Source organism: Ooceraea biroi, chromosome 5 (assembly GCF_003672135.1).
Source record: "Ooceraea biroi isolate clonal line C1 chromosome 5, Obir_v5.4, whole genome shotgun sequence".
In the NCBI taxonomy this organism is placed as follows: Eukaryota; Metazoa; Arthropoda; class Insecta; order Hymenoptera; family Formicidae; genus Ooceraea; species Ooceraea biroi.
In genome coordinates this window covers 11,484,985-11,503,917 of record NC_039510.1, presented here as the reverse complement: position 1 = coordinate 11,503,917, position 18,933 = coordinate 11,484,985, and the positions used below count along the sequence as shown (strand labels likewise).

Sequence of the window (18,933 nt, the reverse complement as noted above, 5' to 3'; positions counted from 1 at the left end):
AGTATCTGAATATCTGAATTAGAATTCATGACGATCGTAATACAAGAACGGCCATGAATGCTGATCGTAGATTCATCACTTATAACCTTTGGCAAAAAATGTGCTTTTTATGTATATACGTCACAAATCATAAATCAATAAAGAGAAACTGAATGTATTCGTGTCTAGCTGAGATGTACGCAAGATTAAAGATTATCAATGAATCTGATCTCTCAAGAAAATATCTAAATATTGATTAATATTTTCTAATTGGATTATTTCGTCGTATCTGACAGTTGTATCGATGATTCAACTGGAATTCGCTGTTTTGCTGTGAGGTTAGAACGCTTCCTGGGCGTCCCCGCGAATGCTTGAACGTTAAATATATCGCGTGAATTAGATGCCATCGATTTGCATTTGCGGTCGTACACGGTTTTTTGCGGTTGCGGTGTAGATCCACGTAGACTAAGATTAGAAAATGCATAGTGAGCCGAACATGATAAGAGGAAAGCTAACAAACGCAGTAGAGAGATAAAAACGTAGAATCGTTATCGGGCGAATTGACACTGCGTATAGACGCACTTCGACGACGATATCGCGAATTTGCGGTCGTGAGTCTCAGCGGTGTGAGTCATGTGTGGGTGTGAAGATGAGCGGTGTAAAACATAAAATATGGTTTGTACAGTTTTGTTTTTTTTGTAAATAAGGCTTACATAATTATTTGACTCAACTGATTTTCTTTTTCCTTTTGAAAATATTATTTCTGTCAGTATAGATGTATCTATAATATATATATATTTATACATGTAACTTTGCAGCATGGTCTCGGATTTTTTTTACCCAAATATGGGCGGCGTAGAGGAGCACATCTTCAATCTGTCGCAATGCTTGCTAGAACATGGACATAAAGTAATCATACTTACACACTCATACGGTGATAGAGTAGGAGTACGCTACATGACAAATGGTTTGAAAGTATGTTCCATTCTCATTTCACTGTTGACGCTCAATTATTCTGACAATTTGCTTATATGTCTGTTTTGTTTAAGGTATATTATTTACCTGTTAAAGTTTTCTACAATCAGTGCGTTCTTCCAACGATGATATGCTCTCTTCCACTCATCAGATATATCTTCATAAGAGAAGAGATACAGATAATACACGGACATTCTGCATTCTCTGCTTTAGCACACGAGGGAATGTTGATTGGTAGATTGATGGGTCTAAAAGTAAGTATTAATCGTTTGACAATTAGCGACGATTGAAAGAACGCTAAATAACTAACGCTACGTTTGTAGACGGTCTTTACAGATCATTCTCTTTTTGGTTTTGCTGATGCGTCTGCTATCCTGACAAATAAATTCCTTGAGATATCATTGGTCGACTGTGATCACTGCATATGTGTCTCTCACACTGGTAAGGAGAATACAGTATTACGAGCAAAAGTGCAAAGGGAAAAGGTATCGGTTATTCCAAACGCCGTCGACACTGCATTATTTACGCCTGACGTCAGTAAACGGAACAACGATTTTAGTAAGTTTGAATCCAATACGTTTGCACAGTTATTAGATTAGAGATGCCTTATCTTAATAAATTGTTGCAACGTGTGATTGTGTCAATTTCAGTTACCATAGTAATAGTGTCGCGGTTAGTGTACAGGAAGGGTGTCGATCTTTTAGCCCATATAATACCCGAGATTTGTTCGCGTTATAAAAATGTGCAATTCTTGATTGGCGGAGATGGCCCGAAGAGGTGGCTCATAGAAGAAGTGCGGGAAAGAAATTTGCTGCAACACAGGGTTACCTTGTTGGGCAGTCTAGAGCACTCTCAAGTCAAGCATGTCCTAAATAAGGGTCACATCTTTTTGAATACGAGCTTAACGGAGGCTTACTGTATGGCTATCGTAGAAGCAGCTTCTTGCGGGTATAAGCTGCGATCATACATATTCCATTCTGTTAATACGAAGCTTCAAATAAGGAAAATGTGTGTAATTAATATTGTTTTTTTAGTTTGCAAGTAGTCTCGACGAAAGTCGGAGGCATTCCAGAAGTTTTGCCACCGGATCTAATTTATCTCGTGGAACCAACCGTACCTGCATTAATTGAGGGGCTAGAAACGGCTATAGCAGATTACAAAAGGGGCAACGTGAGATGCCCTTTTGAGATGCACAGGAGGATAGGGATATTTTACAACTGGTTCAACATCACGAAACGCACGGAAATAGTGTATAATTTAGTGAAACACAAGGCCAAAAGGAATCTAGGCCAGCAATTGGCGAGTCAAATCCGAAGTGGCGTACTGGCCTATCTACTTGTAGTATCGTTATGTTACATAATACTACAAATTCTGGAATTTTTCGTGCCTAGAAAGGTAAATGAAATGCCCGAGTCATCGTATAATATGGTACATACGCATATAATTTATTAGAAATTTTTATATTTTTTCTTATTTTTAGTACATCGATATTGCCCGGGACTATAATGAAATCCATGTATCTTCCAATGGAAAAGAAAAAGAAAATTAACTGTGTCAAAAATTAGCAAAAGTCTCGGAAACGCTTCTCTATGTGTTCAAGTATTTTATTCTATACTTTGAAAACATTCCAGAAAACTTGGTTTTTGCAAAAAAATGATTGTTATACAGGTAAATGGAGTGTACCTCCGTATAAGAATTGCACATTTACCGATAAAGTTTTAAAGGAATATAAATATATATGTACATAGATGTTGTACAGAGAGATAACAATATAACAAAAGATAAGCGCAAAGTACAAATATCACGACACTGGTTCGTAGAATTACAACTGACGTAACTGTTTATATAACAATTTTATTTGCTACATCATTCTGTTCTCATAATTTGTGTCTCTTTGAAATAAACAGATAACGCATGTCAACATCCGACGTTGAACGATCAGATCGTTTATGAAAATAATGTAATTTGTCCATTAAATGATTTTTATTATGACACATGACATCGTATGAATCAATGCGTAACATGTATAACAATTTGTAACGAGATATCCAACCGTAACGCCGTTCATCCCGCATACATGTAATATATATGCTTAAGAAAGATATTTATTGCGTCATTGGCATTACAAAATATCGTCGTGTGTAGTAGATATCGTTTGTGCTTAAGCAATTGACAACTATCTTTTTAAGCAGTTATTTGTAGCAATATGTGAAGTAAAAAGGTTAATTTGTGTTCCTGTAATCCACGATGATGGTGCATCATCATCTCAGTATTTTTTTCAAGTGTTTTTTTTTGCATAAGATAAAATAATTTTATTGTAAGTTTATCGTTTTTTCCATCACAAGTTTGTTGTATCTTTATTTTTTTCATCGACAGTCAGTCTGTATACAGAGCATATGAAAGGAAAAAGTCTAAGATATATGTTAACTCATAAAAACATTAACAAGCAACGCGTATTATATCTCAATTTCCGATATTGTAAGCTAAAACTTTGTATGATTACTATGTGATGTTCTCGATATTAAGACGTTTCAATTTCGATAGATAATAAATTTATTTTTTGAAACAATAAAAATACCAAATTGAAAATATAATAATATTCATTTTATTACGTTATATATACGTTAGATACAATAATAGAATATTGATACAATATCAGTTATCTGCATTTTAATTATCTTAGTTTAAATCAATTTGTTTAATCATCACTGCGTATTCTGTACATTAATCTATTTATACATATATTTTTCTCATGTAAGGATCCGTGGTCTTCTCCTACTTTTGATCTTAAGAGAAGATCAATGAACCTTAATTAACAACCATCGTATTATTACCAGTGGTCAGATCTGTCACAACATTCCACGTTTTTTCAACGTCTAGTCCAATTAGGAAATGAGAATAAATGTTAAGTCCTAAAAAGGTATTAATAGATCTCCAGCTATGACGTTTAAAGAGTTAAGTAAAAGTTTATAAAACATACTTTTATACATTTAAATCTTTCCGAAATTTTTATATCTCGAATTTAGCATTAGATCGACCACAATGTGTACAAGAAGGCTATGCCGACGACAGTGAGATCCACACATAGGTATACGCAGCAATCAGAAGATGTCAGAGGATTTTTCATGTATGCTGCCAAAGGTGAGGAATTAGTAATGCGCATTATGAATATTATTTTTAATTGCTATTGCTGTTTCTATTGCGAAATCAAAAATTCTAATAATGAGGAATACTATATGCTGAATTGCTAGTTTTATTTCCTAAGGGTTTTCATAATATCAGAAAAGTATGTCGAATCGCTATTTTTTCTCGCCCATCATATCTCTTTTTGTTTATTATAATATCGCAACTTCCTGCTTTCGATACAAGATTAAAATTTCCGACATATACATAACTTATTCGGGATTCTAATCAGATATATTAACATCACGTGTGCTTAAAATTCTGCGTAGAGTATTTTATCACTATAAGTATTGTATGACGACGAAAAATGTTAAAAAGTGAAAGATTCTTCGTGCTTGAAACGTACGTTAAAGTAGAACTTGTTAAGAGTAATACAAAGAAAATTTCTCTTTTTTTCTTCTGGACGAAAATCCATAGGATTCACGTTGTATTAAATACGTTCAGTAAAAACATCTACTGACGCACTGTATTCAATATTATGCTTACAAATTACGGTCATTTCCGCCGTCTTCGCAAGTATCGTTTTAATCATCATTTTCGTTGAAAACCTTTACATACACATATTGCTATTGACTGCCATGTTTCCACACATGCACAATTTATCGATCGGCATATTTTATCTTCCTTTTTATCTGTCGTACTTTTAAATGACGCGATGACGATGAAATGTTATAAAAGTTTCCAACCCTAATTGTCGTGTACATAGGAAAAAGTAAATTCGCCTTCTCTCTTGAAATATTCTTCTTCGAGTAATATGTACAATGGAGCTTTGTGTATAATGTAAGAAAATAACACCACGCTCGGTCGGTCCTGAATAAAGACCGTCATCGATGATCGCTTTTGAAGGGATGAGTTCTTCCTTCACGTGTGTTGGATCATAAAGTCTTTATTATATCTTAAGAAATACCCGTGGTGAGTCTCTCAGCACCCGTTTGGCATATACAATAAATAAATAACGAACCGTCTGATGAATCGAGCGTCGCATCATTTCCGTGAGGTAAACTGACGAAACAGCTCAGACTCCTTCGCCGTAATCGCGGTCACCTACGTTAATACGATCGGGTGCCGCGGTTACGCTGAAGCCAAGAATTCTGTTATCTACTTTAAACATCTTTCCCTTCTTTGGTTTCTTGGATTTTCCCTGAATAAGAAAAGAGATACTTCAGAAATATTTAACGTTGTGCACGCATCTGCCACAATATTTAAAAAAAAATTTAATATTAACGTTTTTTTTACAAATTTAATACCTTTACTTCCTGAAATTGTGCAGGTGCATTTGGATTAACTGCCGGCGCTGGCTTACACAGATCATCCGCTTGTGCCTGGGGACGTTGCGCTGATCGCCACTTGCTCCGTTTCTCCAAGAATTGCTTAGCAAATTCCGTGCTCTGCTTAGTGTCACCAAGATACAGGCGAACGTAATCTTTAACCTCATACGCCGATTCAATGTCCCGCAAAAATCCAACGAACGTAGGGACTGCGAATGTACATTTACGTATAGAAAAATTCAAAAATACATAAGAGAATTGTAGTTGTAGCAGCAAGACTTACTATCCACAGACGCCTGTATGCTACTCAACGCCTTATTGCACCATTGTGTAAACTCGTCGGTCTTGGCAGTGTTCTGTTCAAACAGCTTCTTCACTAGTTCCTCATCCCTCTTATTCTTGTTCTTGGATGCTTTGTTATTACTATTCTGCAACTGCTGCTGTTGTTGGCTAGACGCGGATTTTGTGATCGCAGTCTGTTTCGCTGGCTGCTTTGTAGTCGTGGACGATCTCACCGGCGTCGGATCGTCCCAGAAGCCAGTATTACTAGAATTATTGGACCACGCTTGGCTACCTGATGTGCTGGAAGTAGCCCAATTCAAGCACTGTGATGCCGTACCCCATATTCCGGCATTCTGCAACATACTCGCGGATTCTTTCTGCCCGGCTTTCTCCTGACGCTCCTTTTCCTGTTGCTAAAATATTGCGATCCCTTAATGTGTCTTCTTTCAAGAATAAATATTTCACACCACTCGTACAATCAATTAAGCAATAAGTACCTTCTCGTGTTCTTCTTGCTGGATTTGAGCGAAACTCTTTACGTGGAGAGATTTCGAAGCAATGGCTTTCTCCGCCCATTTGAATTGTAATCGTTTCGATGAATCCGCCGCTGATGCCTCCTGCGCCATTTCTACCGCTTTCTGTTGCGCTAATTGTTGCTGCATCAACTGCTGAAGTCGTTGTTCCTCCTGTAAAATATAAGAGTAATATATACGTATGGATACACACGTGTACAGAAAATTAACGTAAACCGATTACCGCTTTCTTTTCTCTCTCAAGTCTCTGAATCTCGGCCAAAGAAGCAGTATGAGTAGCCGGAGCAGATGCGCGCGGAGCTTGAGCCCACGGAGCCTTACTTCTCTCCTGAAGCTTACGCAACGCCTCGGCTTCCCTTCGCCGTTGCTCCGCGCGACGAGCCTGTTCTTCTGCTTCCGCTTGCCGTCGTGCTTCCGCCTCTCTCCTAAATTTTGTAATTATGTAAATTGCACTATATATATATATAGTATTTAAATGTGTCAGTTCATTTATCAATAAAATATTACACTTCGTGTTATTAATATAACACACCTGATTCTTTCTTCTTCCTGCCTTCTTTGTTCTTCCTCTAATTTTTTTCTTTTTTCCTCTTCCTTCTTTTGCTTTTCTTCCTGCTTTCTAAGCTCCTCCCGTCTCCTCTTCTCTTCCTCCAGTTTTCTCTTCAAATTTTCCTCATCTTGCTTTTTTCTCTCCTCCCGCTTCTTTTCTTCCTCCTTACGTCTTTTCTCTTCTCTTTTCTTTTGCTCTTCCTCTTGCTTCCGTCTTTCCTCCTCTTTCCGTTTCCTCTCTTCTTCCTTCCTCTTCCTCTCCTCATCTTTACGTTTCGCTTCCTCAGCTTGTTTCGCTTGCTCCTCTTTCTGTTTTCTCTTTGTATTCTCTTCTTCTGCTTGACGTTGCAGTTCTTCTTGCTTTCTCAATTCCTCTTTCTTTCTGTCTTCCTGTAACTTCAGATTCTGTTCTTCCTAAAGTGGGAAAATGTCAATAATTTTGTAATAATGTATAAAAATAATCCGAAGAAAAGTCAGAGGTAATTTACCAGTATTTGCTGTTCAGTTTTCATTTCTTTAGCGTGTAAGTCCCACAGAGACCCGGGTAATTGTCCAGGCGGCATCGCGGGGATGGGCCCTATCTGCAAGACGGAATACTAATATAAATACACGATTACACAAATTATCAAGCACGCATTCTCATACAATGTAACAGATTGTTGAAAATTTCCGTCATTCTATCTGATTACAATGTAGATTATATAATGCGCACCTGCGCTAACCAATTCTGCGCATTAAATTGGGGTGCTATCTGCGGGGGTGGTTGCGGCCACACGGTATCCATGTGAGGCGCTGGCGGATGGCCATTCGTACTGACGTTCAATTGACGTAGCAGAGATTTTATCGGATTATCCTCCTGTGGTGGCGTGGGCGCCGGCGCGATATTCGGCTGCTGCACAGTGGGCAAATTTTGTATACCGCCCATCTGTTGAATCAGCTGTTGTATGGGATCGACTGTGCCCGGATGAGCCGGCGCGGTTGTATGCGGATTCGCCGGTAAATGAGTCTCAGGTTGCGTTTTTACCTGCACGATAATTAATGCGTTATTGCCAACCAGGCAATAAGCAGCAGAATTATCATAAATAATAAATAAAATTTCTGTCAACGCGCTACCTGCTGCATCTGAGTAAAAAGTTGTATGACAGGATTAGCCGCTTGAGACGCAAGATGAGGCACAAACGGATTCGTCGCCGCTATTGGCACTTCTGGGATTTCTGGCATTCCATCTTGTATGACGTACTGCAAAATCAGTTGATTCTGCTCCATGGGGCTCAGTGTCGCCCAATGTTCTGATTGAGATAGTTTCGCTATCGCAGAAGTTCTCATCTGCCTAATTAGTAATTGATTTTGCAACATTTGCATTTGCTGATATTGCAATAACAATAACGGATCCTCCATTCCCGCCTTCGGTAAAGCACCAGTAGTTAATCCAGCTGGTACAGTACTAGGAACAGGCGGAATGACTTGTTCCGACAACTATGAAACAGAAATATATTGTAATCTTATTGATGCGCAACAAGACAAGATAATTTCAGGAATGCTACACCATTGTAAAAAGGTGCAGCGTTATTATGTCGTACCTTTAATGGCGGCATCGGTAGACCAGGCGTGAAGGGTACTCTTCCACACATTTTTATTAGATCACCCAGTGTGGCGTACCTCTCATCGCAAGTTCTTCTAACCAATAACCCCGTTGTAAAATAACCGGCCTTACACCATTCAGCCATTTCACTAGCTAAAAATGGTCCTTGAACTTCGCCCTGCGGATCACGGTAAAACCATTTTTCCTGACTACTCGCGGAGGAAATTGCGGAAGGTTGGTTACCAATCGCTGGCTGGACACTGGTAACGGTTGTTTTCTCTTTGTGATTCTCTTCGTCCGCCATCAATTTGGCGACCAAAGCGTCAGCTACCTCCTTCATCCTATCTAAATCATCTTCCGTTCGTTGCTTGACATTAGCGGGCGCTGTATTATGCACTTGTTTCGGCGGTTCCGCTGCATGCATGGCAACTTGTCGATTAGCAGCGATAGTCATCTGTGGCTCCGCCTTAACGTCTACTTGCACAGTTTCCTTATCACGAGTCCCACTCGAAGAGTCTCTGGGTCTGTCACTCGGTCTCGCATCACTGGGCTGATGTTTCTCCCCTTCCACTTTTTTATCCGCACTAGTTGATCCAACAGTTTTCTTCTGCAAGATGTCCGAGGGTGCCGTTAAGCTCTTTGCGGGTATACTCTCCACTGATGGTGCAGTGATCAGCTTAGCGGAGGGCGAGTCACATGTCCTCTCTTTCTCCACAGAATCATCCTTATCTTCGAGTGGATCCAGAGGTTTCGATCGTTCCTTACTTAATGTACCGGCCGTATGGTTCGTATGGCGATTCAGGGATTGGACAGTACCTGCCCCGAAAGCTAATAACTTGCTATTAGGTTTCACTACATTAGGAGCACTTCCTTCCGACACGCGGCGAGTTCTGCCCTGTTGGGAAGCACCTACACCATCCTCATCGTCATCGGAGTACATTCCACCGTGAAACGCGCCCGAAGAGTCGAAACTGCCACCACTCTCGCTTGGATTTTCCGTTGCCCTAAAAATACGCCACGCAGGTTTAACAATGCATTGAATGAAGTAAAAGAAATAAATATAATATAAATCACAATGAAACTTATTTTATGATGTACCATTCAGGCAGATTGTCATGGTTATCGTGATGATTCGATTCCCAAGTACGTGCGGTACGAGACGGTGGATGATGACTTGAATCGTGAGAAGGTCTATGATTTCCTCGATGTTCCCATCTTGCCGATCCGCTTCTACCTTCCTCGCCGTCGCCTTCATTTCGGTCCAGTCGATCTCTGTCCATACTGCCACCCTCGCGCCAACTGTTTCTCCCTAAAATAAATGTTTCATTTTGACACACAAACTTAACAAGCCGATTTATGAAGAAAGTCGAATGTTATATACACGTATTTACCCCACTTGCGCCAGCCATCATCATCATCAGCACCACTGCGATGTCGTCTCCAATTGCTCTCCATAAGGGAACTACCACTAGTCCCACGACTTAGCTCTTTTCTAGGACTAGTCGAACCATTCCATTCTCCCGGATCTGAAACGCCGTTTCTCTCTGACCAACCGCGTTCACTCTGAGATCTATCGAATGGCCTGTTTCTTCCCTATAAATAAACAGTCGTGACTACGAAAGAAAGCAAAAAGATTTCATTTAACATAAATAATATATAAAATATTTTATACCTGAAAAAAATATGAAAAATATGTAATATATTATAACAAAAGAAAAAGATGAGAAAAAACAATAAATCTCTTATTCTAACAAAGATACTTTTTACCTGAAATGATTGACCCTCGATTCGTATCCCATCTCCAGAGTCATCAAAACCTCCACGTGAATAATGAGATGAATACAAGCTTCCTCTTCCAGTTCTAGTACGTCCTCCACGATCCACACTGCTACCTCTTCCCCTGCCTATGTTAGTTATCCCACCATTCCACATACGCTGAAAAGTAGGCACACACATAAATACTGTGATAATTCTTTTTTAAATGATCATCGTGTAACAACTGATTCGTGTCATAATATATTTTGCTTTAAAATTTTTCTGAGATATTTTGTAAATACTTGAAGATAAATACAACATGTATACATCATTTTCAATTTGAAAAGATATCGTTGTCGATTATCACTAAAATATAGTTTTATTGGAAAAACAACTTCTCTAGTAGAACTAGAACAAGGGCTCCAGTGTTATATTTTTAGAAAGCAACCAAGTTGATGACATAGTTCCAAATATAGGGTGAAGAGAACAAGAATACACGAGTAGAATGAAGTAGAACGCCATAATTTAATGGCTTCGCTCTTTCATTATTAAGAACAATTAAATAAAAATCAGGGCAGCCATTTTACATAATAAATATGTAAAAATATATATCATGATATAAATACATCACAATATTAATGTATATTATTGTAATCCAATTATTACCGTTTCATCCTCTGTCATCTGTACGAGAGCTAATGGAAGTTGAGTTTTCTCCACATACAGTCCTGTAAATGTTGTTAACAGTTCTGGAGGCTTACAACTACGATCGAACAAAGCTAACATCTCTTCCCGACCGTATCTATGCTCTGCCAATTGATACCGAGGAGTACTCAAAGTTGTAGTTCCTCCGCCACCACCACCAGAATTGCAACTGTCTCCTGACAAGTTGCGCAACCTGTACATATTAATTATTTAATATCATTAAAACTGTACAAATTAAGAATTCTATACTAACCAACTTACCATTCTGGACCAAATTTCATAGAATCCGTCATGATGCACTATCTCCTAAAAAAAAAAAGAAAATAAAAATTGATAATTTCTAAACATACGCAGACATAAATGTATTGCACATGAAACCTACATAGTAAAAGCTATCCTTAAAAAAGATATTTAACATACAAGTGCTCGTTGTGTGACATAATGCTTTGGAGCTATTCGTTTCCATAAGCAATACTCGCAAGATTAAGTAAAAATTAGCAGAACACGGGAAATAGAAGAGTAGTAACATAGTTTCTTGCAGAGAATCAGAGGTACACAGAAAGCTTTGCCTTCTATAGCTGAGAAATGCCCGTCATCTGTTACATATGAGTAGAGATGCGATATTACAACACGGAAAACATCTCTGTGCATTTCCAAGTCACGATGTGTCGACAGTTTGTACCTGTTGCTCGAGAAAATATCGGCATACGATCGGCGATCGCGTACGTAAGCTCGATCGCAATTGCTTTCGGTCGATAACCAGAAAAGGATACATAAAACGTTAGGGGCTCGAGAGTAACGTGGAGAGTGGCATGACAGATACTAGCGCAAAACTTATTAAATCTATGCAACGTCGAGGAATTTCTGACTGCGGCGGGTGATCGTTCCAAGAATACGTCGAGTGCACTTGCCATCGAGCACACGGGACAGCACGCGTATTACAATCACGACATGTTCTCGCAGCGCGAGCAGAGACGATCTCCGTGAGCCAAGGTGGCAACATTAACCAAACTTTTTTTGCTGCCGAACCTCCGAGAGATATGCACGCGCACGGAATTACAAGGAGACCGTGCGGGAAAACGCCTGAGGTATCTTACACGGTTATAAAAGAAAGAAATAACCTTTGAGGACCCTCGGGAAAAAATACCTTTGCTAATCTTCAAAATTACTGAGGACAGCGATACAACACACCAATATGGCTGATAGTTTTTTTTGGAATGGAGCGCATGCGAAGGCTGCGTTCGCGATTAAAGAGGCTAGGTGTATAGTGTATAATGGCGGCTCGACTAGTCAAGAACCTGTCCAAAATGATCTATTCGACTTTGATTATCATATTCTTTAGCGCATAATTATCATAATTGACGTGACGAAAATAACTATTCACTCTTGTAATGTGTCTCGTAACGTGAAATAAAGAAACTTTCATTATACTTATATCGATCATCCATTTATAGCTTGCATATAATTTACACGTTCCACAATACTAATAAAATATAAAAATTTTGATCGCGATTTTAAAATGTAATATGAATCATCGTTCACGCACAAGAGAGCAATATTCTGAGGGCGGTATTCAAAGTCGATTCTTATAACGAGATAGTCTTAGGGATATCTTTTAGATACTATAAGCTATATGATTGGCTAACAAATATCTAAAGATCATATTTAAAATAACCTTAATATAAGTACGGATTATGAATACCGGTCTGAGAGTTGAACAGAAACCTTATTGACTATCAGGCGCGATTTTACGTGTCCTCGGGAATACACCTTTTCTTACACAATGGCATACAGTAGCGCAATTCTTTGTTGCATCCAATATCAGTGCGATCAAGCAGAGCGCGCATGCGCATACAGATTATCAGACCACTATCTCACAGCTACCTCGTTTGCGCAACTCGGGAAAAACCATGGTAATACAAACTTCTGTATTTTTCGGGGACCAGGTTATTGGTTCGTCGATTTTGAAGAGAAATGAGAGGAAATCGATTTTGATCAGGCGATGCATCATACGTTTCCCCGTTCGGTCCCACAACTTCTTAACCATCATGTCTATCGTAGTCTTCTCAATACGGTATGTGAATAATTGTTTGCGCATCTTTGAGCATCTCGGAGATGACAAAGAGAAGCGTGATGGAACGTTAGTAATTTCGAAGACAAAGAAGATACAACAACAAATGTGCGATATGTGTATTAGAGTGCAATTGTTTATTATATTTTTGAATATCGGATTGAACAGTGCGCAGTCTGCTTAAGTGGAACTGGAAAATGTAATGCATTGCATTGTTTAAATTCTGATACATGTTATTTCCTGCATGACATACTTGTAAAAATGTTATTAATAAAAGATATAATTGCAAGTCAATTTGTTATTTACTTCTAATATTATAAGACTAAATTACAATGTATAAACGTATACATAAACGTACATGTGCACATTAATCTGAATTATTGACGAATTAATTCCTCAAGGAATTAATGAACAGGGTTCTTATGAAACAATTGCTTCTTGCCGTTTTAGAAGAGCGAGTTTGTATACTCCGGTAAAAACTATAAGTAAATGGTAATTTTTAATTATGTATGTAACCTACAACTTTTTAAAATAACTATCAAATTACGTACATATAAATTAAAAAATAGTTTTGCATTAATACGATGATGCGCCAGATAATGATCAGCAATTTTTGTTTTATTAGAATGTGCAAATTGAGTTGTTTTACAATTGTTAGACGATTAATAACATTGATATCAATTATAAAAATATTTTAGACTTTGATTTAGACTTTTGCAATTTTACTCTCTGCTATAAAAAATACACACATTCATATCTCCATCTTCAACCACAGTTTTCTGAGATCTTCATTGGTAAAAATTTTACACAACAGAACAATGCTTGCTCACAAAAGCGTACATGTATATCATAATCAGAAGCTACCTGTAAATAAGGCAGTCTACCACAGCCGTAACTCGATACATTATATGGTATCAGTACAAAAATGCTTCACATTTGGCAATGGTACATATATACAGAGATCTTTAAATATCTGAGCAATAATTCAACATTGATTTTCTGGAAAAGCTTACGAGGCATCAAATGAGGTATCAAACACTCATATATCTCTTCAAAAACTGCGATTTACATTTATTTCGCTTCTCCGAATGAATTTCACTGTGTCGATATTCAGTCTGTGTGGAAGGATACCGGTCAGTTTCATCAACGGTAAATCTATAAGTAAGTTTTTGTCCGATACCTCGTAAGCTTTTCCAGAAATTTAATATTGAATTATTGCTTTACTGTATAAATTGACGAGTATTGCTTATTAAATTTAATCTCTAACTCGGTGGCCCCAAATACTGGTTCTTCGGATACCAACTGTTGGCCTTGCAATTGAACTATAAAGGAACTTGTTAATTTCAGGCTCACGGCAAGTAGACTGTAACGTCTTGAGTACCGGCTCCGACATCAAGCCAAAGACATCTAAATACAATAAACATGACATGTGAGCCAATCTTAGATAGGCCGTGTGCGGAATACTGTAACAACGATTGAGCGATAAATGTTCCAATTTCGAGAAAGTCAACAAATGATGAACAGCATTCATTGTAAGCATGGCACAATCACTCAAGTCCAATTCTATGAGGTTCGGACACCTCTTCGACAAATGCTTCACATCTGAAAGTAAAAGCAGCGATGATGAAAGAACGTATATCGAAATCGATAAATAGGAATCTCGATTGTTGCACTTACTCTCATCAGTCATCGTTTTCCTACAGCCCGCTATATTCAAGCGTGTAACAGATGCTGGCAGTGTTTTACAAAGTAAAGTCGTACATTCGTTATCTAAGGTACACCATCCTACATTGAGGGCAGTTAAGCTGAAACATAATCGTTTGTTAGAGCTGGAAATTGATTGCGGAAGAGCAATATCTACATACACGTACACAAAGAGATTAATGAATTTACCGTTTAAGGTGCATTATATTCGCCAGACATGCGGCATCCATATTTTCACACATCGTTAGATTTAAGATTTCTAGCTCTGTGCTTTGGCTAATAGCTATACAGCAGTCTTTATTTATAACACACTTTTCTAGCGACAGCTTTTTCAAATATTTACATTTCGATAACAACGCGGCTAAACCGTTTGGCGATATCACTGCCATAGACAAATCCAGAAATTGTAATTTACTGATGTAAGAGTCGCTTAGGACTGTACTGCCGTGACAGAAAACGGGGTCCGCAATTTCTGCTTGCGCCAGTCTTAGAATTTGTACTCCTCGTGGTAATATGTGCCCTAATGTACCTTCGCCTAACACTTTACCACCCAAATCTAGTCTAGTCCATAATACTTCATCGCGAGCTATCCGATTCCAACGTTTACATACTAACATACAACGTACCTAAAATAAATCCATAAAATAAATAATGTATCTTCAATTATTAGCTAAAAATATTATATTCATATCAAGAGATTTTATCCACGATCCTTACCAGAGACTTCTTAGGTAACCATTTTAATATCATCAAAATGATTTCATCCGACAACTTGTTGAACTTATTTTCACCTTCACCTACAGACTTTTTTTTCCTTTTATATAAATAAAACTGCTCTAAACGTTCTTGCATATTTTTGCCGAGGGAATCTATCTTTTCTTTAGCCAAATTTTCCTTCAAATCTCCAAATTGTTCAGCTTCCATTCTTGAAGAATAACCAGATTCATTCTCTGTATTGCTAAACCCAGCCAAATCCTCTAAATCATCCAAATCTTGCTGTATTCTATGAAATAAATTAATTTATTAAAAAACAAAATCTCAAATTTTTTAAATAACGTCCTTTTATCACAAACCTTTCTGCATTAATTTCAGAACTAGAACTTGTAGAAATCTCCTGCTCGAATTCAAAGCTACCAACTCTATTCGCCAATAATCTTTGTTTATTATCTAAACACGCTGACAAAACGGTGCATTCATCAGATTGTAATTTTTTTGTACTTCCACAATTTATTATATTTTCCTCTAATAAGCCAACGCCCATATCTTTTAGAACTTCAGGTTCTAAAAGACTGACATCTCCAGAATAAGACCAGCGTGTATTTTGAGACTCATTGTTCAATGTACTATTTAAATTGTTATTGCAACCATCATCCAAATGTAATCGTTTGCTGTGAACATAAGACGATATTCCTCTATGTATAATGAATATCTATCAATTATGTGCTTCATATGTATATTACAAATCAATGAACAAATTATTATGAACCTGCTCCACCAGGGTGATGACAGAGATAAATCTTGATTCATTATATATGTATGTATTCTCCTTTATTATTCCCGATTATTAACTGGTATAGTTGACTGTCAACAGTCAAAGAAACCAAATACCAAAGGAAAGAGAAAGATAAATATTTTGGGTTACAACACATACATATGACATGACAAATATGTCCATCAAATATTCATCTTTTATATACATATTAGTCATGATATATTAAACAATATTACCATAAACCATGCAGTATGTTTTGTACAAATTCGTAAAACCCAAAACTAACAGATTCGGATTAGAAAGTCTATAAAATATCACAATTAATTAATAAGTTATTGTGAAAACAAGAAAAAAAAATGAACAAAACGCCATATCTGAGAAGCATGGCAATTTCAGAGCATTATTGTGCTAAAATAGTCTCAACACTCGGCCACAATAATATAATATCGAGTATTCGATCTGAAGTAGCAAAGGAGCACAATGATTAATTTTTCAGCATACTTTCGGAACTATTCGGAGCGTCTTTTTAAGAACTGGGAATACGTGCGTACTTAGGGGTTGGTTTTAACCTTACCTGCGAAAGAACGAGCGAGCGAATGAGCGTGCGCGGGCATACACCTGCTCATATCCCCTCTACCTCTCTCCCAGAAGCAACAGGTAAGAAAGACCAATAACCAAAAGATCTACAGATATCTTGTGCAAAAAAGCTTGCATTACCTCTCAGGCGGTGAAAATTCTTTGGATTTCCGCAGGCAAGGCTCCTTGTTGAGTCGCGCGTGTTCGGCTACGCCAGAATTCATTTTTGGCGGAATAATACGTATTCTAACCTCACCGCCGTCAACGCCGACTCGTCCCATCGATCGCTCACTGGCAACCGCGTACTAAACTAGGATTCGCCACGATCGTTGCCGTAACGGGGTAGCTCCAAGGCTGCCGATTGGTCGCTCGTTAGAATGGCGGGAACGCAGCGATATATCGATGAGTCGATTGCGCGCGAACGGCGAGAACGCGCGCTCGCGCATGCGGAGTACACGATACTGCTTTGTTGGCGCGCTTTCTCGTCGCGTCGTGATCGTGATTTCGCGCCTTTTTAACGACGAATTTTGTGCGATGCGATTCTACGAGCTGATAAGATACGTAATGTCTTACGTACGCGTATAAGTTTTAATAATGTTTCATCGACATATCTAGTTGAAAATGCGGGTATCCTAGTAAATTCCAATACAAAACGTGAAACAACAGTGATCTGAGACTAATGAGTCTACACAACCTGAAACTGCACAATATACTGGTATTGTACGGAGCAATATTGTCACAATTATTAGTTTCATTAATTATCTTTAATTGTACTTGATTCTTTAATTCCGTTACTTGAGTTATTTATTTTGTATTTTTCTTGCTTTTTTATTATTTATACTGAGTAATCATATGTAATTAAATCTCTCTCTCTCTTCAGTTATCAAATAAAAGGTTGCATTTGTTCGTGCAAGTAAAGATACAGATAAGAATAGAAAGAAAATATATATTATTGTGATAGTCAGACTACATATATCGAGTTATTAGATGATACTAAAACAGATCATTGAATTACAATGTTACTTCAGCAATACAAAATGCTTACAAGTCCACACCGAGTACTTGGCAATGACGAAGCAGTTAATTGAATTACGTTGCGTGCTTATGGCTTGAGACCTTTCATTTTTCGATCCACGGCGTAGATTTTCATCTGGAAGCTTACCAAGTCCGACGTTCTCTTGTGAAAAGTAAATCGCGGATCCTTCGGGCGTATTCCTCGATCGTGCCACCAACCGTAACTGAAAATAGTAAAAGCTGGCCGTTAGGACGGTCAATAACCGTTAAATCGACGAATATGTCATCGAGAAAGAAAAATTACGTGTGGCTAGTCAATAATGGCGACTGGTACAAATCTCTCGGATTTCTTTTCTGCTCCGCAGCGATTCTCTCGAGCGTGTCGTTTACGTTCGCATTCCGCGTGTCCTCGAGCTCCCTCGAGTAGAATTTCGGTGTAACGAAATCTGCTGTAATTTATTTGCATTTTGCGCATTTATTCAGATCGTATTACGCTCAGTCCGCAGCTTTAATATACGGAACACGATATTGCAGACACTATACTTGATACTATTCATATTTTATTATATTAATTTAATATACTTAAACTTTCTCGCTAAATATAATTCAGCTTAAATAAAAAATCAAATGTTATTCACTAAAACATCTATCGTATATTAATATTTGGAATCTCGCTAATTTGTGATACGTAGCTTCTTGTTTTAAGAAGTGAAACACAAATTTTAAGGCAAAGCTGATTTTTACTTTTACAGAAACTGCGCTTGAAAAGATTCAGAATTCTGGATAATTTGAGGATTCTGAAATACTCTGTGTGTACATATACCATTCGTCTTCGATACGCAGATATCAGATCTACCGATGTACTGTTTTTTCGAGAAACACAGTTTAAATGGTGGCTTCTCCGATCTCTTCGACGTTACCGGTCTCGAGTCGCATCTCGAATCCGTTTGCGCAGACATATTTTCGGTATGACGAAACTTCCTTGTCCTCGAGAATACTGAACTAAACACTCCGGCGAATTGAAACTGCGTGTCGAGGACAGTGCACGACGCACGGGGTTACCGTATTTGATCGATATCGTCTGCAAAATACACCGTATAATGATAAGCACGAACGACAAACGACAACGAGTAACAAACGTGTCCTGAAAAGCGCTTACACGAAATTTACGAATTCGTCATCTTTTTTCCGCTACAACGCACAAAAGTGAGCTATAAGTGAAGTCAGGTTTCGGGAAATAACGAGACCGATTCGATTTTTTATAT

General features: G+C 38.0%; 4 protein-coding genes across 11 annotated transcripts; 1 reads left to right on the top strand and 3 right to left on the bottom strand.

Annotated features, from left to right (window-relative positions):
• The first annotated feature begins 84 nt into the window (after positions 1-84).
• LOC105281119 (N-acetylglucosaminyl-phosphatidylinositol biosynthetic protein) lies at positions 85-3,529 on the top strand. Of its 2 annotated transcripts, none has more exons than XM_011342128.3 (7): positions 85-317; positions 798-954; positions 1,029-1,208; positions 1,278-1,512; positions 1,605-1,902; positions 1,989-2,349; positions 2,435-3,529. In XM_011342128.3, the coding sequence occupies exons 2-7, from the start codon at positions 799-801 to the stop codon at positions 2,501-2,503; spliced, it is 1,299 nt and encodes a 432-aa protein (XP_011340430.1). In that variant the 5' UTR covers positions 85-317; position 798; the 3' UTR covers positions 2,504-3,529. The 2 variants fall into 2 exon arrangements, with proteins under 2 accessions (XP_011340430.1, XP_011340429.1); XM_011342127.3 differs by lacking the exon at positions 85-317 and adding an exon at positions 629-654.
• Positions 3,530-3,562: 33 nt separating this feature from the next.
• Positions 3,563-12,424, bottom strand: LOC105281120 (GRB10-interacting GYF protein 2). Of its 2 annotated transcripts, none has more exons than XM_026969802.1 (16): positions 11,959-12,424; positions 11,073-11,117; positions 10,773-11,004; positions 10,119-10,286; positions 9,743-9,944; positions 9,450-9,660; positions 8,350-9,355; positions 7,883-8,245; positions 7,482-7,793; positions 7,258-7,350; positions 6,753-7,183; positions 6,444-6,672; positions 6,185-6,373; positions 5,689-6,100; positions 5,385-5,614; positions 3,563-5,278 (listed from the first exon to the last, which is right to left on the bottom strand). In XM_026969802.1, the coding sequence occupies exons 2-16, from the start codon at positions 11,102-11,104 to the stop codon at positions 5,153-5,155; spliced, it is 4,236 nt and encodes a 1,411-aa protein (XP_026825603.1). In that variant the 5' UTR covers positions 11,105-11,117; positions 11,959-12,424; the 3' UTR covers positions 3,563-5,152. The 2 variants fall into 2 exon arrangements, with proteins under 2 accessions (XP_026825603.1, XP_011340431.1); XM_011342129.3 differs by having other exon boundaries at positions 6,444-6,645; positions 11,959-12,423.
• A 574-nt stretch (positions 12,425-12,998) lies between these two features.
• On the bottom strand, positions 12,999-16,969 carry LOC105281121 (S-phase kinase-associated protein 2). Of its 6 annotated transcripts, none has more exons than XM_020032180.2 (7): positions 16,796-16,969; positions 15,660-15,974; positions 15,304-15,589; positions 14,776-15,212; positions 14,560-14,687; positions 14,102-14,484; positions 12,999-13,890 (listed from the first exon to the last, which is right to left on the bottom strand). In XM_020032180.2, exons 1-6 carry the CDS (start codon positions 16,933-16,935, stop codon positions 14,138-14,140), a joined length of 1,653 nt encoding a protein of 550 aa, XP_019887739.2. In that variant the 5' UTR covers positions 16,936-16,969; the 3' UTR covers positions 12,999-13,890; positions 14,102-14,137. The 6 variants fall into 6 exon arrangements, with proteins under 6 accessions (XP_019887739.2, XP_011340435.2, XP_011340436.2 ...); XM_011342133.3 differs by having other exon boundaries at positions 12,999-13,893; positions 14,104-14,484; XM_011342134.3 differs by having other exon boundaries at positions 12,999-13,894; positions 14,132-14,484.
• Positions 16,970-17,580: 611 nt separating this feature from the next.
• Positions 17,581-18,920, bottom strand: LOC105281122. The gene is made up of 4 exons (XM_026969822.1): positions 18,828-18,920; positions 18,492-18,749; positions 17,973-18,117; positions 17,581-17,892 (listed from the first exon to the last, which is right to left on the bottom strand). The coding sequence occupies exons 2-4, from the start codon at positions 18,625-18,627 to the stop codon at positions 17,757-17,759; spliced, it is 417 nt and encodes a 138-aa protein (XP_026825623.1). The 5' UTR covers positions 18,628-18,749; positions 18,828-18,920; the 3' UTR covers positions 17,581-17,756.
• Between the last annotated feature and the right edge of the window lie 13 nt (positions 18,921-18,933).

Excerpts from the sequence above, each read along its gene's own strand:
- LOC105281122 (XM_026969822.1), bottom strand. The coding sequence starts at position 18,627 with ATGTCTGCGCAAACGGATTCGAGATGCGACTCGAGACCGGTAACGTCG. Across the intron at positions 18,118-18,491 it reads CTGCGTATCGAAGACGAATG|CAGATTTCGTTACACCGAAA; the intron begins GTATATGTACAC and ends AATAAATTACAG. Across the intron at positions 17,893-17,972 it reads CCATTATTGACTAGCCACAC|TTACGGTTGGTGGCACGATC; the intron begins GTAATTTTTCTT and ends TACTATTTTCAG.
- LOC105281120 (XM_026969802.1), bottom strand. The coding sequence starts at position 11,104 with ATGACGGATTCTATGAAATTTGGTCCAGAATG. Across the intron at positions 7,184-7,257 it reads AAACTGAACAGCAAATACTG|GAAGAACAGAATCTGAAGTT; the intron begins GTAAATTACCTC and ends TTCCCACTTTAG. Across the intron at positions 6,101-6,184 it reads AGCAAGAAGAACACGAGAAG|CAACAGGAAAAGGAGCGTCA; the intron begins GTACTTATTGCT and ends GCAATATTTTAG.
- LOC105281121 (XM_011342130.3), bottom strand. The coding sequence starts at position 16,935 with ATGGGACGAGTCGGCGTTGACGGCGGTGAGGTTAGAATACGTATTATT. Across the intron at positions 15,213-15,303 it reads GGTTACCTAAGAAGTCTCTG|GTACGTTGTATGTTAGTATG; the intron begins GTAAGGATCGTG and ends GATTTATTTTAG. Across the intron at positions 14,688-14,775 it reads AATATAATGCACCTTAAACG|CTTAACTGCCCTCAATGTAG; the intron begins GTAAATTCATTA and ends ATTATGTTTCAG.
- LOC105281119 (XM_011342127.3), top strand. The coding sequence starts at position 629 with ATGAGCGGTGTAAAACATAAAATATG. Across the intron at positions 655-797 it reads GGTGTAAAACATAAAATATG|CATGGTCTCGGATTTTTTTT; the intron begins GTTTGTACAGTT and ends GTAACTTTGCAG. Across the intron at positions 1,903-1,988 it reads GTAGAAGCAGCTTCTTGCGG|TTTGCAAGTAGTCTCGACGA; the intron begins GTATAAGCTGCG and ends TTGTTTTTTTAG.